Here is a 24,615-nt window from a genome sequence, read left to right on the forward strand (position 1 = left end):
TGATTATATTAGATGCCAAAATGGTTACCGGTCCATATCGGGATACTTTTACATTTTAGCATGATGAGCTATTTCATGGAATAGACTTCGGCAGCTTCTTCCATAATGGCAACATAATTTGTAGCATGAAATATGGTTGTAGAAATTTGTCACGAGACTACACATTATCGGTATTGAAAGACCATTAAAGTTGTGATAATAAGTCAGCAATGTTATATTCCAACAACAAAAGTTCTATTAAGTCAAAGCATATTGACATCAAGTTCCCTTCTGTTAACACAATAGTGAAAAATGGAAATATATATAGCACATATGAACAAACTGCATGAAAGCGGATCCGCTCATAAAAGAATTACCTCCTTAGGTCTTTCATGAGTATACTACACACGTCAGTGTGATATTTGGTTTTAGTGAGAGTTTTATGGTGCTTTACGTTTTGTTTAAGAACAATTATATTTTTATGTACATAACTAAGAATTCGGTTAACTTCATTATTAGTTGCACTTATTTGAAGTTTAATCTCACTTCAATCTAAAGAGAAACTCGTTGGAAACCTATTTAGACTTTTAAAACCACACATCATGTTTAATCCATGTCGTTAGTTATATATTTATATGTGACAATTGATGGGTTTAGTTACGTAAATTGTAATGAAGACCGCTTTGATATTATATTATTATGATTAATGGACGAAATTGTTTAAGGGTACCAATATTATGATGACATTCATTAAAGTGCTTATATGGTTATACGTAGATTTATATATTTGTGGTCCAGTAGGGGATTGTTAGATAATTATGGGACCACTTCATATATATGTAATGTTATCATTAAATCCAGTTATTATGGTAAGAATATAAATTGTTGATGGACCGATTTATAAAATATTACTTACCTTAGGGGTTGAGTTCCCGGTTTGACTCGAGATCCCTTTCATCTCTCACGTTAGGGTATATCTCCATCTATATATACATGTGATGAGGAGTAGATCAAGATATACAAAAATACACTAAGAAATTTGTGGGTCTCCATGCTAGGGGATTTTAGAGAGAGTCTTGAGATCAACTGGGAAACTCAACCCTAATCTTCAAATCCAAAAATCTCAATAAAACAAAGTATGAAATAGTTCTTTCATGTTTAAGCTTTCTTTTAATCAGATTCAAGATTAAAGACCTAAAGTTTATGTTTCCACGTTTATCTTTTGGATATAAAAATAACCAACAATGTGAACTTTGATCTGAAAGGATTAAGCTCTTAATGACGAAGTTTAGCCACGACGTGACGAAGTTTAGAATCATGATTGTCTTGTCCTGGAATTGCCACGACGTGGCTAAGGAGGGCCCACGATGTGGCAATGTCCTGCATGTTGACCATTTGACTTTGGATTCCCACGACGTGACCAAGGAGGGCCCACGACGTCGCATTGACTTTGACTAAGTTGACTTTTTTGACTAGTTTGATTTAGGGTCAAACTTGAAGGTTTTATAGTGTTGATTAAGGTTCAATCATGTTTTGGTGCTAGTAGGTTCGTGGGAGAAATCAGTGCAAAAAGGGAGCATGCCGTAGTGTTTCTAGGTTCTCCGATTCAGGTGAGTTTTCCTCATTGTACCCGTGGGTCGAACGCACCAATACAGACCCACTAGATTAAGTTATGTATCCTTGTGTATCAGATGTTGTTGTGCTGTAGTGATCTGTTTTATATATATATATATATATATATATATATATATATATATATATATATATATATATATATATAGAGAGAGAGAGAGAGAGAGAGAGAGAGAGGGCCAGGTTCTTTTGAGAACCAAAAGATTTGTGAGAACTTACGAACTTATAATCAACTATCATTTTTCAACACCAAAAACATCAATCTTCTCCAAATTATGCGTCTAAGCCATATCTAGGCCTGCTGATGAGCAGAATCAACAGTCATATGGATTGCTGATTGTGCATACATGCAAATTTCAAAAATAAATTAAAAAAAATATCAAATCTTTTTTTTAGCTTAGATATGGCTTAAACGCACCATTTGGAGAAGATTGGTGTTTTTGGTATTGAAAAAATGATGAGTTGATTATGAGTTCGCAAGTTCACACGTTTTTTTAGTTCTCACAATAACCATACTAGGATATATATATATATATATATATATATATATATATATATATATATATATAATATCCTAGTATGGTAGGATGTAGGAGTAGCGGTATGCTGGTTAGAGTACCAGTAGACTGGTTATCGTCTAGTGGAGTGTCCTAGGGGTTGTATGTAGTCATATAGAATAGCCTGAGAACTCTTGATCTAGGCTTTGTTACATGTTCTTTGTTTGGTTGTGACTTTAGAGTAGGATCATCTGTTCGGGTGTCCATCTCACATCTGGTTACATATGGTTATGCATTCCTCAAAGATTCGACAGTAGTGGAGTAGTGTGTCGTAAGGGTCCTGGTAGGTAGTAGCGAATTATTCAACATGTAGATTTATAGTTGCTTGTGCTAATGTGTCTACTTGATTTTTTGTTTGTTTATATGTCGACCTATGGTAGTGTGTTAGGTTGAGGCGGTCCTGTTTTGTGATGTAGGCAAAGATATCAGGTGCGGGCCAGCTGTAAGTCATAGGCATGGAGACTCGGGAGGAGCGGTTGGGTTAAGGCAACAGGCCAACATACCCGGGGTAATCTAGTCCGATGAATGTAGACCCAATATGCATGCTTGTATGTTTTGTTGTGTGGGGTATTTTGGAGGGAACTCACTAAGCTTCGTGCTTACCCAATTGTTATTGTTTTTGAGGTACCATTGATTATCGTGGGAAGACGAAGGCATGACTGTGCACATTCATCAACAATAATGAAGATTTCACGTTTACTATATTAATCTGATTTTAAACAATGTACTTTGGAACAAATGGTTTTCTTAACTTGGATTCTGAATATGAGAAATCTACCTTAATTAAAAATGAAAATTTTTGATATGAAAATGGGACGTTACAATTGTTATCAAACCTAAGGAGAAAGGAGGTCTTGGAGTGGGTTGTCTTGATTCCGCTAACCTTGATTTAATGACGGTGGAGGTTAAAGAATGGGTATGGTTCTTTTTGGGTCTCGTGCATCAAATCTTTTCACAATCTCAATCTCATGGATGGAAAGTCGTTAACGATGAATTCTATCAAAGGTGTTCGATTTAAAATCCAACAAGTTGGTGCAAAATTGGAAGAGAGAGGTGTTTGTTGAATAACCTCATCAAGAGGAAGGTGGGTAATGGTGATAATTTTTTTTTTTTGAAAAGGTTTATGGTGCGGTAATTTACCTCTTAAAGAGATTTTCCCAAATCACTATGCTCTTGAATCTAGAAAAGATTGCTTAATTCTCGATAGGAGGCAAATCAGTGATGTTGGGGTGGATTTTGATTCGATGTGGAGGTGGGATTGGTCTAGACAATTTAGACGTGGCAAGGAAAGCTCTCAACTATCAGCTTTGGCTAATTTGCTAAAGGATGTTCATTTCTCTAATGGTTACGATACTTGGATCTGGACAGGAGACTCAAAGGGGCTTTTTCGGTAAAAGATGTGCGTGAGTTCATTAGTAGATCGAGTGGGGTGACGGTCTCTTGATTTCATTGGGTGAAGTGGATTCCTCTTAAGATTAATTCATTTGTTCGACGCCTATTTCAAAACAGAATTCCAGTTTTTCGGAACTTGGCTTCGAGAGGGATTAATATCTCTTCTAGTTTATGCCTGTTATGCGAGTCCATGGGTAAAAGTGTTGATCACATTTTCTTTTCCCGTAGGTTTTCTAGTAAATTATGGCACTAGCTTGTGAAGTGGTCTTCGGTTTTCATTGCTCCTTCTTTTTGTTCGGACTCAAAAGATATGATCAATTGTGTGAATAGGGGGAGAAATCTTCACAATTTTGTTTTGTCTCTTGCCTACATCATTCTTTGGTTTATTTGGAAGGCACATAATGGAGTTGTTTTGAGAAATAAATGACGAGCGGTCATGGTCATTGCGGATGACATTTATGTGAACACCTTTAATTGGATAAAACTTAGGTCCAAATTTTATAATTTAAATTGGTCAGTTTGGTCTATGTCTCCTAATTCAAACTTACGTTTTACTCACGATACGATTACACGATGAGAAATAATATTTATCTCAAATTTTAAGATGTATTCGTGTCGTGTATTCATGTTGTGTCGTGTTTCTCACAGATTCGTGTATTTGTGTCAGGAATTGTCAGGTCTACGTCTTCCTAAAGTTGTCTTCTTTTTTGCTAATATATTTATCTTTAAAAAATTGCTTTTAGGAGCGGAGCTAATTGTTGTTATTGGGCTAGTCTGTGGTAGGTTAGGGCCTGCTACGGCGGTATGGGCCGATTCAGTCCACACTTGTAAATAGATACTGACGACTGATGAGTGATGTCGTCGTGGTATCTTCTGATTGAAATGGAGCCGTTGTGTGTGCATAACGTGTGCATCTGATTACGTCTCCTGCTTCTCGCAAACCCCTGCGGCAAAAAGAGCGCGAAACTCCACTAACGATGCCGGAGCTTCCAGAGGTGGAAGCTGCTCGAAGAGCCATTGAAGAAAACTGTCTCGGAAAGAAGATTAAACGGTCGGTTGTTGCCGATGATGCCAAAGTCATCGACGGCATTTCACCTTCTGACTTTGAAGCCTCTCTCACCGGAAAGACAATCGTCGCCGCACACCGTAAAGGGAAGAATATGTGGATCCAGCTCGATTCTCCTCCTTTTCCGTCCTTCCAATTTGGTAAGTATATTTCATCTACCTAATTTACGAACCCTAGAAATGATAACTAATTTTTTGTTTCATTTCTTAACATTTAACTGATACTATCATAAGAGCATTGGTTTCTTTGTTGATAACGAAGATTCATATTAACAAATTGTAAGCACTCAGTGAGCCGCCGGTGTGAATTGATGGCTGTCGATACAAAAAATATTACCGATTTCCGGCATTATGCTCTTATACACTAATACACAATGCATATCTATCAGACATGATAAGCACCATTAGAGTGTTTAATGCTTACATTTTTGTTGTTCTGCAATTCATATTCATCGGTATTGTGTTTCAGGAATGGCTGGTGCCATATATATCAAAGGTGTTGCTGTTACAAAGTATAAAAGGTAAGCAAAATCTTTTTTTTAGAAACTAGCAGTTCTTAAAGACTTAAAAGATTCTCTGAACAAAAACATGTAAATGATATGATGTTTTGGAACAATTACAATCTCTACTAAATACAAATCAGCAAAATAACTTTTTGCTAGATGACTGAGATTTTGTTCCAAGTATAATGCTTGACGCCATTGTTGATACCTAATTTGGTTTATTGTCTACAGGTCTGCAGTCAATGAAGATGATGAATGGCCTTCAAAATATTCCAAGTTATTTATAGAAGTAAAGATCCAGTACTACCTCTTTATATGAACATGTTACATTACATGCATATTTAATTCATGATGTTGATCTTTGCTCCTCTTCTACTCTTGTTTTAATTTATAAAACCAGCTAGATGATGGTTTGGAGCTATCTTTCACTGACAAGAGGAGATTTGCAAAAGTCCGCTTACTTCAAAATGTATGGCGATACTAGTCACACAACACATTCTATGCTTCTTTTTTACTTTTATGAATTATGGGAGAGATTATTAAACATGGTTGTGATGATATTTTACATAACAGCCTGCTTCTGCACCCCCAATATCTGAACTTGGTCCCGATGCACTATTGGAGCCAATGACAGAAGAGGAGCTCTTTAAATCACTAAGCAAGAAGAAGATTGGCATCAAGGCTCTCATACTTGATCAGGTTGATATTTGTCATCAATTAAATCATGTATTTCTTGTATTCATGTATTCACTATGTATGCATAATGGCAGAGCTTTATCTCGGGTGTTGGTAATTGGATTGCAGATGAAGTGCTATACCAGGTTTCACTATTTGCTCTTTACAATCTGTATATTGAGCAAAATATATACTGTTTTCATGATAATCGGTTTATTTTTCAGGCGAGAATCCATCCACTACAGAGTGCTGCCACCATTTCAAAAGAACAGTGTGGAGCATTGCACAAATCCCTCAAAGAGGTGTGTAAACACGAGTTTTCACTTTATATCAAATGTGTGAACCGATCTTGGAGAATAATACTTGTGTAGGTTATTCGGCATTCGGTCAAAGTCAATGCCGATAGCAGTCGTTTTCCTGTTGATTGGTTGTTTCATTCTAGATGGGGCAAAAAACCTGGGAATCTAAATGGTATGATGCTTTTTTCATTAATGTAACAATTCTTGACAAAAACTTGTTATACGTATACAGGTGATTGAAGTAGCTGTTGAAGTTGGGGCTGATAGTAGTCAGTTTCCTAGTAACTGGATTTTCCATAACCGAGAAAAGAAGCCTGAGAAGGCTTTTGTTGATGGTTTGGCCATTGGCTGTTTTACTGTTTTTATTTATTTATTTATTTATTGCCTGTTGCCATACTGAAAGCTTATATGTTTTACATAATTTATGGCAGGAAAGAAGATTGAGTTTATTAATGCTGGAGGCAGGGTATGTTTTTATAGTTTTGGTGTTTTATTTAATGTTGTTATGGTTGAGTTTTTTAGGAGGATATGTTTGGGTTTTTTTTTGTGTGTTAGACTAGTGCATATGTACCTGAGTTGCAAAAGCTAAGTGGAGAGCAAGCAGGTAAAGAAGTGGTTCAAGGAAAGAAGAAGTCTAGTAAAAAGAGCAGAGATGAAAGTGAGGATGAAGAAAATGTGAAGAATGTGAAAGGGAAAGGTGGGAAGAAAAGAAGTGAAAGTGGAGGTAAGAAGAAGACTCCTGTGAAACGCAAGTCCAACAGTAGTGATAATGATGATGATGATGATGGGGAGGAGGAGAAGGAGAAAGATGAAGTGGAGGAAACAAATGATGATAAACGTGCTAAGGAAAAGAAGCAAAAGGGGGGAAAGGCTGGAAATAAGAAGCCTCCTGCAAAGAAAAAGTCACCAGAGAGTGGAGATGAGTTTGAGGAGGAAGAAGAAGAGAAAAAGGTTCAAGTGAAGGGAAAAAAGGGGGTAGCTAAGAAAGTGCCGACAGGTAGGCAGGCCAAGAAGAGGGTAAAATAGTCTTTTGACTGACAGCTTGGGTTTCTAGTTTTTGAAGAACCTGTGTTTTTGTAACCATTGTTTTTTGCAGCCAACTAACCACTTGTAACCTTCTTTTGTGTATCTCTGGCTGTTTGTTGAAAGAGGTTGTTGCTGTACTAATCTCTGATTTGGATATGTAGGTAGAAATGCATCTCTTTCATCCTTGTTTAAACTCGAATGGAATTTGAAATTATGAACTGAGTTTGGCAAAACCCAAATAGTTCAAAAAACTTAAAATGCACTGGGGCTGTTTAAAATTTTAATGTATTGATGGAAAGAAAACGAAAAAGAATGGTATTTTGGTATGTTTCAGAAAAAAAAAATTCCTTGTTTCAAAAGATTTTTTAAAATTCTTCATATAATGAAAGGATTGATGTTTAAGAGATTTTTAGGAATCTTATATCGTATATCAATTATTAACTTGATTAATCATTCAAGGGGTTTCTAGTTTCATTGCATTCTGACTAGTTGTATTGTCATATAAGTTTCGAGACACTTGTCTGCTTTGCAATCAGACATTACATTATATGATAAAATGTATATACAACACAGATGAGTGTTTCCATGGCAGTGAAAGAAGGTTTATAATTACATATATTGAGTAACTATGAGGTGTGAATGATGGTAAACTTACAACGGTATCATAATCAAAGGAAGTATCTCAGAGCATCAATCACTTTCTCAGGCCTGAAACAAAGTAAATAAATTGTGAGATGTGAATTAGAATTATTATTAATTTATTATTATGAGTTTATGATGAAACAGAACAAGGTACCAGTCTTCTTGAGGCATATGACCAGCCCCTTCTATTAACTTCACAGTCACTGCAGATGGGTTTCCTTTTTGAAACTCCTCTGCAATTGACTGCGGAAGATACTTGTCCGATATCCCCCATGCAACTAATATTGGTGTATCCCACCTGACACCACACCACGTATCCAAATTTTATTAATTTCAAAATACATGATTCTAATATCCATTTTCAAATTAAAAATAACCATAATTTTGTAAAAAAACATTTATACCTCCCGGATGCAAACCCATCAGCTATTTGGCCTGAAGTCCCTTTAAAGTTTGCTCTTTTAGTAGCTTCAAGCAAAGCTATATATTTCAAATACACATACTCAGTCTCGCATCTTCATTTTGACTCGATACAGAAACAATGATATACTTTTAGTCATTGGATTAATGAAAGAACATAGAGAAGAGAAATTTTACAAACCAAATCCAGGTCCACTGCTTTTCAGATATGGTAGTCGATAAACATCAGCCTTTTCCACCTTCAGGACATATCTGTTGTCATAACATCATCAGCATTCATAAGAATGCAGCATTTTTGGAAATTAAATAATTCGTCTTAAAATAGCGATCAAAGTATTATGCGAGATGTAAAACATATCCACTGTAAATTAATGCACAATTCGATACGTACGCGCTACCTGCTTCAATAAAGCGCTCAGCCATTATAGCATTTTGGCAAGTGAATTCACCAAGCAGTGGAATTCTGTTAATAAAGGAGGAGAGATCATAAACAAGTTAATTTATTTTATATTATTTACAAGGGATAAATGAAGACATTAAAAATGTGAATCTCATGCTTGTTATATTTATGGTAACAAAAAATCAAATATTTGTTGAAGGATTTGAACCTGAGCTGTTGAAATAGTCCTGGGACAGGAGATGAAGCTGTCAAAGGAGTGTTCATTATTACAAGTTTGGATATTCTGCTTGGATTTTTTAAAGCCCAAGTTAACCCATAAGAACCTACAAGAAATCCCTACAATAAGATCAACAAACCTCAGATATATGATTTTCATATAAACTAATACACACATAAGGAGTCTAATTATTATACAAATAAATAAAATTGGGAATTAGGTCAAACCTGAACCACTAGCAAGAAAGGAGATTTGACCTCCAAGACATCAAGCAATTTATCCAGTTGTTCATGGTACTCTTTTTCTGTCAGCAATAACTTTGGTTAGATTGTTTTAGGGAACTTAACTTTATATAGCCTGACAAAAAATTGAGTAAATATAAGTTCATATATTCATTTTCCACCATTGATATTACAAACCAGTGTAGTCAAAGCCATATCCTGGTTGTGGCTTGTCACTGAAACCAAATCCTATCCAATCAGGCGCGAAACAGTGGAACCCAGCCTCTGCCAACTAAGCATAAGTATGAAGAAGATTAAAAATAACTAAAAAACAGGTTTATGCAATTCATATTACTCATTGATTCAGGAATTATGTTCAAAACATGATTCATGTAGAAAAATGATGATAAAAAACCTGAGACATCACAACTCGATAGCTGTAAGACTGTGTTGGAGCACCATGGAGGAAAACAACAGTTCCACGTGGACCAAGCCTGGCATCAGATGATCCTGCAAGGCCCAAAATTGAAATTCCATGAATATTAAGAGCTAACAGATGTTAGTTTTTGAGTCTGTGTGTGTGTTTGTTGAAGTTTTTGTACCTGTTTCTCTGACAAACCATCTAAAGCCTCCAGATTTGATATAAGAACCATATTCCCTTCCCTTATCTTCTATTCTCTATACATTCAAATCACAGATGTTTAACAGATTTTGCAGCATTGTTGAAGAAAAACTTCAGTTGTAACATATCAATTGTGAATGGAAGCAACTCAATACTAATTATGTTGATTGAATTAACCACTAACATTTGTTACAAATCATCTGGGCTTTTGCGATTGCACTGGAGTATACTTGTATATTCTTCCAAGGATTTCTTTAAATCCTCAATAAAAACAATATCCTAATCTAGTTTATATGCAACGTCAGAGTAAGATGATTTGATAACTCAATCCCATTATTTACTTAAAATTGACCTAAACTCGCAATGTAAAGAGCATTTACTCAACAACAACAACTAAAAAGTAATTCAATCAACCCTAAAATAGTAAGAATTGAAGTCTGATTTCCGAATAATTGAAAGAACATATGTGGAAATAAACTTAAGTAATTGGAAACACTTACGTAGAGCATCTGACCGACGTTGCCGTCCTCGGCCGGATTCTCAGGAAGTTGAATTGCGCTTCGGCTTGACGGATTATCAGTGACGAAACCAAAAGGATTAAACGACGGATTTTCATCGTCCTTTTCTGAAGCTTTTACGACAAATGTTCGTCTGAGTGATAGTCCTTTCCGAGTGTTTCTTATGCTTGTTGCGGAGGCGGAGGCGGCGAGGGTGTGATTGTTGACCGTGGATGAAGAGTATGAGGTCGGAAGTTTGAGCGGAGGAGAGGGGAGAGAGAAAGCCATAACCACCCGATACCACCAGCTGATACTTTTAGCAGCTTCTGCTTCTGTGAAGCTAACTGATCACGCGCGCCTACGTACATACTTCTTAGAATTTCAATTTCTTTTAAAATCTTTAAATCCATTCTAAAATAAATTTCGGTATATTTTTATTATATTAGAGTTCTCATTTATCAATCAAATATTATACAACTTGATAATCTGGATATAAAAAAAACATTATTAATGCATAAATTACAACTAACTGCATAAATGAATCCAAGTAACAACATACAACTTTGTCGTATAAATTATTGAGCGATTTTTAAAAAAAAAAATTAATGATGTTTTGTGATACTTTAAAAAAACATTTCATAATACAATAACTTATATTTTAATCATGATAATGATTATATCCCAAAGCAGTTATATCGTATTATATATAGTTGACTGCTCTATATAATCTGATATATCTATTTTAGAATATAATCACTTAAAATATAAGTCCTATTACAAAACATTTTTTTTAAACTATCACAAAAAATACATTGATTTTATGAACATTACCACAAACTAAACCATTAATTTATGAAGTTATTCATATATTGGGAATTAATTACTTTATATTTGTGAAAACAAATTCTGTAAAATAATTATCTATATTATACAAGCATTTTTTTCAAAGGAAATTGATTTTGTAATAAAACTATAGATAAAAAAATTATCATAAAATATACTTTTTTCATAAGACTTATTGTACAAATCATTAACTAATTTATGATAAAAAAATTTTTTTTAAAAAATATCATTTCCTAGTACACACTTAGGCCTCACAGTGGAGTAAATTATTACTATGATCCGGTAAAAATCTGTAATAGACTGTTGTTTGGATCTTAATATTTTATTTGTTTACCCATTTTCGACCTATACATATTAAACACTTTTATTATGTTGATTGAGTATTATCATTAATGATTTGCTCCATTTTTCACATGTCCCATTTAGGGGGTGTTTGGGAAAACTTTTTAAGCCTAAAAGTTTTTTTACAAAAAGTTCTTGTCGTAAAAGTTCTTTTGAGGAGACAAAAGCCAAAAGTGGGTTTTAAAAGTGTTTGTGTAGTATTTTTTGACTTTTGAGTGTGATTTAGCTTTAAAAGTCCAAAAGTTACAAAAATTCACACTTTCTTGACTTTTGAAAACCCACAATTTTCTTCTTTACAAAAAGTTATTTTGAAAAGAACTTTTGCATCTTCCAAACATCTTTATAACTTTTTAGAAAAGTTAAAAGGCAAAAGTCATTTAAAAAGTTTTCCCAAACACCCTCTTAGTCTATCTATTTAAATTATATATAAGTTTCTTTTATTTAAATAAATAAAATTATGACTGTCTGATTTTTCCTATCCCTAGATTTTTTTTAAAACAAATACACACACTCCTTATTATAAATCATATTCCTAAATTATTCATTTTGTCTTTAACAAAACTTAAACCTCATTTTTTCACCATCACTTGATACCACTAGACCATAAACATTTAGGTCCTTATTAGTTTCACTATATCATACATTTTAGTTGTGCTTCGTTGAGTTCCCTACCATTACTTTCAAGAACCAAAAATAACTAGGTCCTTTATCACCCTGTGAACTTTCTGACTGACCCATTGGAAGGAAGATCAACACTTAGACCAGTTGGTGTTTTAGTATTTGGATGATCTGAAGGAAAACTTGCATGTGTGGATCTAACAGGGGTTTCCCCTCTTGTGGGCTTGGGGAGTGGAGTTTTCACTGTGGGGCAAACTACTTTAAAAGTTGCATCAAGCAAAGTGGCAAAACATGAGAAAACGTGCATGGAAAATCAACACGCGTTTATACCCTTTGCATTTGATACTTTCAGTTTCCTTTCGCCAGAAGCTGTGGAGCTACTCAATAGAGTCCAAAGGATCATGCATGGTAATGTTATGACTCCAAAATCTATAGATGTTTTTAAAAGAATTAGTTTTGCCATCCAAAAAAAGGTTGCAGCATAGTTTGTTGTTCGTTTACCCGCAAAGTATATGTAAATCTTTCTTATGAATTTGGTAAAAGACTTGTATCATTCTTAAGTGAAATAGATGGATCTTACTCTCTTTTCGAGCACACATTATATGACACATCTTTTACATCTCCTGTTAAATCTACTTTTCTTTTCTAATTATATTAACAATATCGTAAATCACAAGATGGATGCCAAATATGTGCAAATTGATGGTACTGAAAGCTTAGTAAAGATTGATCGATTTGTAAAGATTGATCCATTTGTTGTTGTATTTGATTCAAGTACAAAAAAAAAAGCTTCATTGTTCTCTTGTTACTTTTTATTATATTGGCTTTTGAGAATGTATTTAAGTTTTATGTGGTAATATTTTATGAATTAATGGATTAGACTTTATGACATATATAACAATTATGTAATTTATAATATTATAAATAAGAATAATTAATAGGTTGGGTATCTGTTGATTCCTTGGATGGGATATGAGTTTGTTTATTTAAAAACGCTATCCTTAACCTGTCCATTGCCAGGTTTATATAAACTGCCCACTTTGATTATTTTGATGATTATATCTTATTTTAATATTTTATCTAAGTTATTATCTAATTATTTAATTAATTAGTTGAAAAATGGGCCTGAACAGGCAGAAGAGTGTTTGTTAGGGTAAAAGTAACGAATCTGATTTTGACACAAACCACCCTCGCGACTTCTCTCGCCTCTCCCCCGATTCCGCCGGTGTACCCTTCCTCCTACGATCGGCGACATCCTTTCGCTGAGCCAAGATCTCCGTAATAAAAGTATGTTTCTCCAATTCACATCTTTTATTGCCTTCCTGCTCTAAATTATGCTTTATGTTTTGAGTTAGTTGAGTTCGTCAGTGCTTATGTACAATTAGCTCTGGTAATTTCGCATTCTCACTGATGTTAAACCTCTGGTGGCGAGTCCCCTCGTATTTCTGCTTAATTTGTCTGATTAATTAGTTGTTGATGCCGAATTTGTGTTTGTTGATTTCGCCGGTATGAAGTTCAAAAATTGATGATTGCGACCTACCAATCGAAAAAGCCCACAATAGAAACCCGACTTTAAGTATATTGTTGATAAAATTTGGGACGTATAAGTGTATAACTGAGAGCATACTATAGGCATTTACATTATGTTTGCATCCACTGGTTTGTTTTTTTGTGTTTATAACGTGAAAGTATCTATTGTTTTTGGCCAGCTGTTACTAGAATGTGAATTTGATTATGTAAGAGACTAAGAGAGCGTTAATGAGTCAACTTTTAGGGATATGCTCTTAGTAAGCTTTGTAAATTCAGCTCTTGCAGATGACATGAAACTATTCATCAGTAACAACAGATCCCAATTAAAGAACTATAAATAGATACTTGATACATGATAGTTCTATGATTTTCATAGGGCAATGAAGTGATCCAGCCATCCAGGTGGTTTTGCTTCTTAACTTAAAATTTAACCTTCTAATTCATTCTTGACTGTTGTTTCTACTTAAAATGATCCTATATAATTCATATTACACAAAACCCTTCTTATACGCTAGTCGCTATACCTTTCACTGACAATAAAACCCTGAGTGAATTGGGAGATTAAAAGTTAGTTTCAAAGATCTACATTATATTCACTCACACTTACTGAACAGGGAAGACATAAACAACCCCTTTTTGTATGCTATATAAAAGTTTTTAGTTTATACAAAAAACAACCAACTTTTTCTTGTGTAGGTTAATTATCATTGGAAATGGAAGACAATTCTGATAAAAGCGAAGAACTTCTCGAGGATGATGGTGGTGATCTTGACATCGACAGTAATCAAGTCTTTGGAATCGGAAACAACGATGTGGAAACGGAATCCTTATTTGGAATCGAAGGCGATGACATGGAAAACGGAAGTGAGTTAGTCCTCGACATCGAAACCAACGAACACGAAAATGGAAATGAACAAATCCTCGAGTTTGAAAGAAATGATCTTGAAAATGGCAACCATGATCAAGAAAACGTACCCGAGCACAATTCCATTCCTCCAATCGTGGGAATGGAATTCGAGTCATATGAAGATGCTTACAAGTACTACAACTGCTACGCTAAGGAACTCGGATTCGGAATAAGGGTAAAATCGTCATGGACAAAACGTAACAGCAAAGAGAAACGAGGCGCTGTTTTATGTTGCAATTGTGAAGGGTTCAAGACTTTGAAAGAAGCAAGTACAAGAAGAAAAGAAACAAGAACAGGTTGTATGGCAATGATAAGATTGAGATTAATCGAATCAAATAGATGGAGGGTAGATGAAGTCAAACTCGAACACAATCACTTATTCGACCCCGAAAGAGCCCAAAACTCAAAGTCCCACAAAAGGGCAGAATCAGTAAAACGAAAATCAGAGCCAATAGCTGACGTGGAAGTCCGAACAATCAAGCTCTATCGAACACCAACCATGGATACAGTATGTTACGGGAGCTCAAACGAAAGAGACTTCGATAACGAATTTGGGAAAGCCAAAAGGTTAAATTTAAATAAAGGGGACACGAAAATAATCCAAGATTATTTTTGTAGGGTTCAGTTAATAAACCCTAATTTCTTTTACATTATGGATTTTAGTGATGATGGGTTTTTAAAAAACGTGTTTTGGATTGATTCAAGAGCAAGAGCTTCTTACAACTACTTTGGAGACGTAATTGCCCTTGATACAACATGCTTGAAGAACAAATATAATGTCCCTCTTGTGGTGTTTGTCGGGTCAAACCACCATGGTCAAACTATTTCTCTTGGTTTTGCTTTACTCGCAGACGAAAGTCAACAAACTTACACTTGGTTGTTACGCACATGGTTGACTTGTATGGCGGGCCGCCCTCCACAAACCATAATCACCGACCAAAGTACAACATTACAAACGGTGATCACCGAAATTTTCCCCCGGGCCCACCATCGCCTTTTTTTGCCACTTGTCATCGAATCCATTCTCGAAAATTTTGGAAACTTAGAGTTGTTTCAAACGGTGTTGAGTAACATAATCTACAATTCAATAAAAGTCGATGAGTTTGAATTAGCATGGGAGGATATGATCGACCGCTTTGCGGTCCGTGACAACGACACGCTACGAAAGATGTTTGATGATCGAGAACGGTGGGCCCCGGTTTACTTAAAAGACACGTTCCTTGCAGGTATGTTGACTTTTCAACCGGTCGAGTCAACCGAGTCAACCGTCCCTTTTTTTCACGGGTATGTTCACCAAGAAACTTCTTTGAAAGAATTTTTCGAGATGCATGATTTAGTAATCCAAAACAAGATCCAAAAGGAAGCGTTTGATGATCGCGAGTCGACTCAGTCCACCCCAAAATTAAAAACAATATGTAGATACGAGTCACAGCTCGCGAAAATATACACGAAGGAAATATTTTCGCGATTTCAATTTGAAGTTGAAATGATGTCGAATTGTTTTAGCGTATCGCAAGTCAACACGAACGGGTCAATCGTGACGTATATGATCACGGAGCAAGAATCTGGTGCGGAGGGGAACACGGTAAGGAATATGGAGGTGATGTATGATAAGATAGGAGTGGAGGTTCGATGCATATGTAGCTGTTTTAATTTTAAGGGTTATTTATGTCGACACGCGTTATTGGTTTTAAATCATAATGGGATAGAGGAAATACCGGGTCAATATGTTTTGTCAAGATGGAGGAAAGATTTTAAACGGGTTTATGTGCCGGATCTTGGGTCGGATAGTGTGGATACGGGTAACCCGGTTCAGTGGTTTGTGCAGTTGCATAAACGGGCTTTACAAGTGGTTGAGGAAGGGATGACGTCACACGAACATTATATGGCTGCTTGGCAATCGTTTAAGGAATCATTGAATAAGGTTAGGTTAGTGGCTGATAAGAATGGTCAAAGTGGTCAAAGTTAACGAGAGGTGCATTTATAATTCTATGCATATGTCATATATATGTGTGTGTATATATCTAGTCTTAATTTCATGTGGTTTTTTAGAGTGCAAGGCTTCCTTTTAGGGATGTTTTTGCGATGGTTGTACAATTTAGGCTTGGCCATGATGCCATTTATAATGGAAGAGTAACGCCAGTTTCTTCATATGTTAATTTCATTTATATCCTTGGAAACTTTAAATATTATATCTATATCCTTGGAAATTTAAAATTTACGCATATATCCGTATGAAACTATAAAACTCACATTCATATCCAAACATATAATTTAATTTGGTTTAAATTAATTTAATATTAAAAACATATCTAAAATTCAAAAATCCATATGATTATACTAAAATACCCTTTTCAAATTAAAAATTAGCATTAAACCAATTTAAAAGCAACTACTTGCAGAATGTGAATCGGCTAAACCTAATTTTGAAATGGCTAAACCTATTATATGCGAGCATTGTTAGAAATGAAAACCAAAAAGAATTCTTTCGAGAATGATGAAGCCACTTAACGTGAAACAAATGTTGGGTCCATGGAATGTTACTTGGCCAATTAACGTTGAATAAATATCAAAACCCCAATCTCGTAAGCACTATGACTTTTATGAGGATCTCTTGTGTGATCTACTGACTTTACTTTCGATGATACTTTCTCATTTTTATATTATAATTTCATTTAGTAAAAAGTCAATAATAATATATAAGATTAACGAATTGTTCCAACGATTAGCAGAATCAAGAAGAGAAAAGGATAATTGGGCATAGGCAACAATTGAAATCATAGCTTCGACAAGGAAGAAATGGCGGCATGAAGTTTTTGTAATATTTAGTTAGGTTTAATTATAATTAAATTGGTTTAATGTTAAAGTTTAATTTGAAGAGGGCATATTAGTACAATTGAATGGAATTTTGATTTCAAAATAAGTTTTTTTGATACTAAAAAAATTTAAAGCTAATTAAATATGAGTTTGGATATATATATGTGAGTTTTATAGCTTGAGGCGGATATATATGTAATTTTAAAATTTATAAGGATATATATGTAATATTTAAAGTTTCTAAGATGCGACAAACGAGAGATCCATCTAGAGATGGAAAGGATGAGAAATCGTTTTATGCTTATAACTAGCGGGGATTTCTGTATGCGTTGCGATGGTTTATTAATCCAGTAAATAAGTGGGTCATTTCTGTAAATTTACTATTAAAGAGGAATTATTTTTGGTAGGGGTGAGCAAAAACCGCACCGCAACTAAAATTAACCGTATAAACCGCAACCGAAAAAACGCAACCGCAATAAAAACCGATGGTGAGGTTATCTGTTTTTCAAAAACCGCAAATTTGCGGTGCGGTGCGGTTATTAGTTTTCAAAAACCGCAAAAAAACCGCTCCGCACCGCATATATTATATACAATTTTTTTTTTATCAATTATTAATTTATTAAATATTAAAAATAAAACAAGTTTCATGAATGGAAGATGGATAAAATACTAGAAAACAAAATTGTTGGTTTTCTCTTATGTTTAACTTTGAAAATGATGAAATTAGACAAATTTAAGATATTTATTGTTAATTACTATTGATTTGACGTTTTTAAGATATTATTTGTTTGTGATTTAAGTTAATTGTCTTATATCTTAAGTTGTTTTGTTATTACAAGTAATATTTTTGAACTCTTAAAACTATTTGAGCTCTAAACCGTGAATAAAAACAACACAAAATAAGCGCACCAAATCAATGCGGTTAATAACCGCAACACAGAAAAAACAAAACCGCACCGCAAAAATAACCGCCTAACCGCACCGCAAAAATAACCGCACCATGCGTTTTTGAAAATGGATTAACCGCATTTGCGGTTAGCGGTGAGGTTTTTGCTAATAACCGCATCGAACCGCACCACGCTCACCCCTAATTTTTGGAATACATATTTAGTTTAGAGGCCGTCTTCTTAAATTGAAATTCTCTTGCATAACCAAAGGACTTTTAGCTCAACGGTATCTAATGGTGCTCTTCCTCATTGAAGTCGAGGGTTCAAGTCTCGGCATGGACGTAAGTGGATTTAAATGTTAGTTTAGAAGTGAATTATATATTATATTTTCCAGTTAAAAAAAGGACTATTAGTATAATTTTCTCTTACGAAGCAACCATTACAGTAACTATGATTTATATAACGACTATTTTTGAAAAATAAATGAGTCAATGTTAAATATTTTTATGTAGTTTAAGGATTATTTTGTCTAACTAAAAGTTAAAATGATTGACTAATTCATTTTTCAAAAAAAATAATTAAATTTAGGCCATTTATGTAACTTTGTAGGGACTATTTATATTTGTGGCTGGGAGGATATTAGTATGCATTTTCTTACTGACAATTTGTTTTATTTTATAAAATTACAAACCTCAAAATGTCTGTCCTCTTTTCCAAAAAGACATAAACCAAAATATTTTCTAGATAATAAATAAATATTAAATTTATTTATAAATAACTAATGATGCTTCACTTTTTTCTTTTTATATTTTTTGAAGGACTATATTTTAATCGACTTTTATATATAATATAATATTTATTATTTTATTATCCAAATATGGAGTATTGTAAACAAAATCGGTTATTTGAAGACATTGTATGAATTAAACTTATATTTATCCTATAATGTGTTTATATATCATAAACCATAATATGTTATTAGTCAATTTAATGAATGAATAAATATATAATTTTGTGCAAATAAAAACCATATATTTTTCTAAAACCGTTGAATTATTTTTTTATAAGAGTTTTTTAATAAGGTTACCATATTAGATTTTTTTGGTGTGTGTGCGTGTTTAGAATAAGAGATTTTGCAAGGTTAAAAATATATATGAAGATTATAATACACACAAATTAATATAGTATTCTTTTGTAATTATAAAATTTTGTGTTTTTTTTAATGGAATTCAACCATATCTTTATGTGGAAGAAGATGCCACTATTTTTGTTAGTTATACAAATGAACATTATTTCGTTTTATTCAATTTTTTTCAGTGATACAAAATTTACAAATTTAAGTCTTATTGACCAACTTGTTGTCCCATTAACCTTTTGTTCTACCATATCAAATGAGCTTGTTTTGTCCAATCTAGTTATATATGTTATGTTAACAATCTCTATGCACTTGGAGGGTAATTTGGTTATTCTTCAAATGAAAAATGAGCAATTCTCATTTATAAACATTAAAATGACATATGTTTATAAATAAACATTGATCATTTTCATGTGCTTAGGTTATATATATATATATATATATATATATATATATATATATATATATATATATATATATATATATATATATATATATATATATATATATATGATTGTATGAAAAAAGCAAATGTTATTTTTTTTAAAAGTAAAATAAGTAAGCATTTTCTAGTAACAGGGTATTTTGTGGGATTTTATAAAGATAAATATATTTGTATGAGAAAAAATCAAGAAAATGATATATTGTAAAATCAAAAAGTTGAAAAATATTTATATGTAATATTCATCATTTTATATTTTTAACAAATTTGAAAATGTGAAAATATTAATATGTAAATGAGAAGGCTGAATAATGGTTTTAAATTAATTGATATATAAAGCGATCAAAATGATATATCTATATTTAAAAAGGTAGAGATAGCCGATGTTGAGTGACACATTTTTAAGAGAGGTACGGACGGTACAACTGGGAACACTATTCCCTCCCTTGTGGTATACTAGTTTATAACCCGTAGAAACCATAGTTACAAATTTAATTAAACTTTTACAGTAAAAGGTTAAAATATTAATTAATTCTTTTCAATAAATTACTAACTAAGATATTTTCTAGTTATATAAATTTTAATTATCGATTTAAATAAATATGTAAAATTATATCACTTTATAATTTATATTAATTTTATTTTAATTTTAATTCTAATGTTATTAATTTAATGTAATTAGAATGAGAAATTTAAAATTTAAAATTTAAAATGAAGAATCAATAAATTGACAAATGGCATGAATTGATTAGGAGATATAATATGGTGAAATATGACAAAAAGAAAACAAAATATGCATTAATTAGGATGCTCAATATGGTGATACATGTCAAAAGAAGAATAAAACTATTCTTTTATTAGAATAGGGATATATATATATATATATATATATATATATATATATATATATATATATATATATATATATATATACATTCATTCTTTAGCATGTTCACTAACTTGGTTCACCATTTTTAACTCAAACTATTGGTTAGTTGAAATTTTTGCTCATATACTTGTATCAAAGTATGTATAGATTGAGAAAGATAGATTTCTATATAGTTATGGGTGGGAGGATTCAAAATGAGAGGCGAGAGAAATACTGATATGATATTAATATAGCATGCAGATTGAAAGAATGAAAGAGATGGACTCCTTCTCTAAGAAAAATTATAAAATAAAAAGGGAGAATTTCAAATATACCCTTATTAAACATCAAAATATCATATTTGTTTAACCTAATTTTTTTAATATCATGTTTACCTTTCATAAAATGCTGAAATATCGTATATACCATTTTTAAACATCTATATATCTATATATATATATATATATATATATATATATATATATATATATATATATATATATATATATATATAGAGAGAGAGAGAGAGAGAGAGAGAGAGAGAGTTAGGTTCAAATGTTTTCACTATCTATTGTGTGCCTGTATGATTGATTCTGGACCAATCATTTTAGTCATTTTAAGAAAGTAATTAATGTTTATTAAATATTGAAGATGTAATTAATACCTATTATATCTTCAACATGTAATATGCATTAATTACTTTCTTAAAATAACTAAAATGATTGGTCCAGAATCAGTCATACATGCACACAAAATATATATATATATATATATATATATATATATATATATATATATATATATATATATATATATATATATATAAGGGTTTTGGTGTTGTTTGCCACTGCTACTGCTACAATTGTCATGGCTCTTAACAAAGAGGCACACACTTTTGTATGCATGAATACACCAATCACAAATTAGCGAAATAATAATAATAATAATAATAATAATAATAATAATAAATTGTTTAAGGGTATAATAGTAATCTATACCATATTTAATTATAGAAAATATTCAAAACATTTAATATCCCTTTAAATTAAATTAGAATAATCAATTTTGAAACCCTACAAAATCATCGGCCGACATCATAATTGTTCAACATCATCCACCATCGCCAATTTCATCGGTAACGTTCTCCTTCACCACCCATTTTTTTTTTGCCGATTTCTGGTGCCGATTCTTTTTACAACAAGTTCATTACCTTTGCCTACTTGCTTTCTGTTCGTAATTATTTGCTCAAGTGGTAGTGTATCGTTGGATCACCTTCAATGGGTCACTGTGTGTTTTTGATCATGAGCAAGGATTGGTGAACACTTTTGATCCAACAAAGCTGTTTAGTAAAGGTGATTAATTTGATTGCGTATCATTTTGTTCAATTTATACATTTATGTTTGGTTTCTTTTTTTTAATAAATTCTCTTTTGTTAGAGATTTAGGGTTTTTATAATAATTTTGAAGTTGTGATTACGTGAATTTGTGGGAAAGCATGTTAAATTTTTTTTCTTGTTTCCTTGCATTTTTCGATAATTTAAAATTTATCTTCCCATATGATTTCTACCATCCCAATATATTGTTATTTCCATTTTGATTTCAGAATTTCAAACAAGTATTTATCAAATTTAGTTTTGCTACATTTGATTGGTAAACTTAGTTTCCATATAATACGCAATTTTCTGTTTCGATATAATATTCCATGTTTCTTTTATGAAATCACTCTTTTCGTTCTTAAAAAAAATGACTCAAATGAGAATGACACAATAATCGACTAAATTTCTTCAACCTCGTAAAATCAATACACATATATGAAATTATTATTTTACTGGAATAAGAAAATAGTGGTATGCAATGGATTCTGTCAGAATGTATTATATGTATTATGCCAAAATGTATTCTATGTATTCTATCATGTTCTATGTATTCTTCGAGAATATATAAACTGCTAGGAATTACAAATAACATTCTAATAATTCTGACATAATGCATTTATACATTCTATGCTTTAGAATGATTATATATATATATATATATATATATATATATATATATATATATATATATATATATATATATTGCAAATGGCAAAACACATGCTTTTAATCAAAGATTGATCACACTCACAGTTTAAGAATGGCTTGAAGACCTGATAAGAATGACTTGAAGAATGAATCAAAGATTGATCACACTCACAGTTTAAGAATGTTCTTACTTTTTAAGAATCGCACTTGTATTTATTCATTAATTGTATATTTAAGAATGCTGATTTTTTATGATATTCTTTTAGAATATGTATAAATATATTAAAATGTATAAGGCTATTAGTATGTAAAAATATTTATATGAAAATATTAAAATGTCGTTATTCTTCAACCGGGGGTTCAAGAATTATGTTATTCTTCAACCGGTGGTTCAAAAATTATGTTATTCTTCATTAATATTCTAATAGAATAAAACTTTGAAAGAACATCATTTTAACAAAAAAAACATTCTGACGGAATAAAATCGGTTATGTTTACAAATTATGTTTAGAATAAATTGAATTAATCTAAAAAAATTCAAAATTTTAAAACTAGAAGTATTAATTATCCCTAACAATCCAAAAATTTCCTTTTTTAAATATAGTTAATTGTCCAAAATACCCTTATGCTGAAATTTATGTGATTATATGATACATGTTACCATACTGTATTATCATGGTCTCTCAAATCATGATCATTGATTGTATTCCATCTGTGATCCAGATCTGTGCATTCTGGTACACAATAGTTAGTAAAAACAAAATAACCAAAACCTATATATATATATATATATATATATATATATATATATATATATATATATATATATATATATATATATATATATATATATAAAGTGAATATGTGACTGTTATGTACCTAAGCTTAGGTGTAGAACCTATTAAACGGGGTAGTTTTAAACAAAACAAATCTCATTTCATTTTCTCTTAGTTTTGTTTTAATAGAATACCATTGAATTAAGTTCAATTATGGAATGAAAAAGATTAATTATATATATTCTTATTGCAAATAATTATTGAAGTTTATAAAGAAAATAAAAAACCAATATTTTTTAACGAATATGTTGGGTCAAAAATATGGTTTATACTTTTCTTTTCTAGGAAATTGATTTGTTATGTAATATTGTATATGTGTTTACGGTCAGGAAGTGAGTTTACGACCGTAAAAAGAGTTTACGGCCGTAAACTCAGTTTGCGGCCCATATTCTGTGTGTATATATAGGGGTGAGGGGAGTGAGGAATAAGTGATGAACACTAAAGGAGCTTAAGTGTGTGCATTTGAAGGTGTTCTAGAGAGAGAGAGAATAGAGAGTGTGTGTGAATCTTGTATCCTGTGACATCCCAATTTTCACGGCCAGAAAAGACCGATTTGTTTATGCTTTGTTTTATAAATCAGAGTGATCGTTTAAAGAAAACGGTTGCGGAATTTGTTCCCAAAATAAAATATGATAACTATTTATCAAAACGTTTCTCAAAGAGAATGTATTTTCATTAAATAATAAAACCTCGGGATGTCATGTTCCGATACAGACAAAAGCATAAACAATAATAAATAGACCTTACAACAGTTATTCATAACTACTGGCCTATAATCCAAAATCTCTCGTCAAGTCCACCAACTTATACTCTTGTGTCATTACCTGTAATGCAAATAAAACTGAGTGGGTCAGACTTGGGAGCCTGGTGAGCATATAGGGTTTTCAACCCACAATAATACAATTATTATATTCAACCATCAAACAATCAACTCAATTACTCATCCCTATTATGTTTCTTAGGATTTACCCTAGGAATTCAACTACTCGTCATTCCTTTATTCCTAAGGATTGACCTAAGGAATTTACACAAACTTCCATTGCTACATAAGGCGCATCTGCCAACATTATCCTTTAAGCGCCTCTGCCAGGATTACGTCATACACTATGAGGCACGACTGCCAGGTTTATGACATCCTCTTTTAGGTGCATCTGCCGACATTATCTTATAAGCGCATCTGCCAAGATTATCCTATAAGCGCATCTGCTATTGTTATGACA

The 24,615-nt window shown here is 32.3% G+C and overlaps 3 protein-coding genes across 5 annotated transcripts; 2 read left to right on the forward strand and 1 right to left on the reverse strand.

The window, feature by feature from the left end:
* The first annotated feature begins 4,429 nt into the window (after positions 1–4,429).
* On the forward strand, positions 4,430–7,361 carry MMH-1 (MUTM homolog-1). Of its 3 annotated transcripts, XM_079023474.1 has the most exons (11): positions 4,430–4,766; positions 5,095–5,146; positions 5,360–5,417; positions 5,529–5,597; positions 5,702–5,827; positions 5,899–5,949; positions 6,028–6,105; positions 6,175–6,274; positions 6,345–6,437; positions 6,534–6,568; positions 6,658–7,361. In XM_079023474.1, the coding sequence occupies exons 1-11, from the start codon at positions 4,538–4,540 to the stop codon at positions 7,126–7,128; spliced, it is 1,362 nt and encodes a 453-aa protein (XP_078879600.1). In that variant the 5' UTR covers positions 4,430–4,537; the 3' UTR covers positions 7,129–7,361. The 3 variants fall into 3 exon arrangements, with proteins under 3 accessions (XP_078879600.1, XP_078879599.1, XP_078879598.1); XM_079023473.1 differs by lacking the exon at positions 6,345–6,437; XM_079023472.1 differs by lacking the exon at positions 6,175–6,274 and having other exon boundaries at positions 6,335–6,437.
* A 269-nt stretch (positions 7,362–7,630) lies between these two features.
* Positions 7,631–10,509, reverse strand: LOC145084857 (alpha/beta-Hydrolases superfamily protein). The gene is made up of 11 exons (XM_079023475.1): positions 10,151–10,509; positions 9,631–9,706; positions 9,444–9,538; positions 9,227–9,320; positions 9,035–9,111; positions 8,799–8,926; positions 8,582–8,653; positions 8,372–8,442; positions 8,175–8,250; positions 7,925–8,068; positions 7,631–7,836 (listed from the first exon to the last, which is right to left on the reverse strand). Exons 1-11 carry the CDS (start codon positions 10,433–10,435, stop codon positions 7,797–7,799), a joined length of 1,158 nt encoding a protein of 385 aa, XP_078879601.1. The 5' UTR covers positions 10,436–10,509; the 3' UTR covers positions 7,631–7,796.
* A 2,578-nt stretch (positions 10,510–13,087) lies between these two features.
* Positions 13,088–16,538, forward strand: LOC145084873 (protein FAR1-RELATED SEQUENCE 8-like). Its single transcript, XM_079023476.1, has 2 exons — positions 13,088–13,237; positions 14,177–16,538. The coding sequence occupies exon 2, from the start codon at positions 14,194–14,196 to the stop codon at positions 16,354–16,356; it is 2,163 nt and encodes a 720-aa protein (XP_078879602.1). The 5' UTR covers positions 13,088–13,237; positions 14,177–14,193; the 3' UTR covers positions 16,357–16,538.
* Positions 16,539–24,615: the final 8,077 nt, after the last annotated feature.

The sequence above is a fragment of the Lactuca serriola genome, chromosome 1 (genome assembly GCF_051521515.1).
Source record: "Lactuca serriola cultivar US96UC23 chromosome 1, Lser_US96UC23_V15, whole genome shotgun sequence".
NCBI lineage: Eukaryota > Viridiplantae > Streptophyta > Magnoliopsida > Asterales > Asteraceae > Lactuca > Lactuca serriola.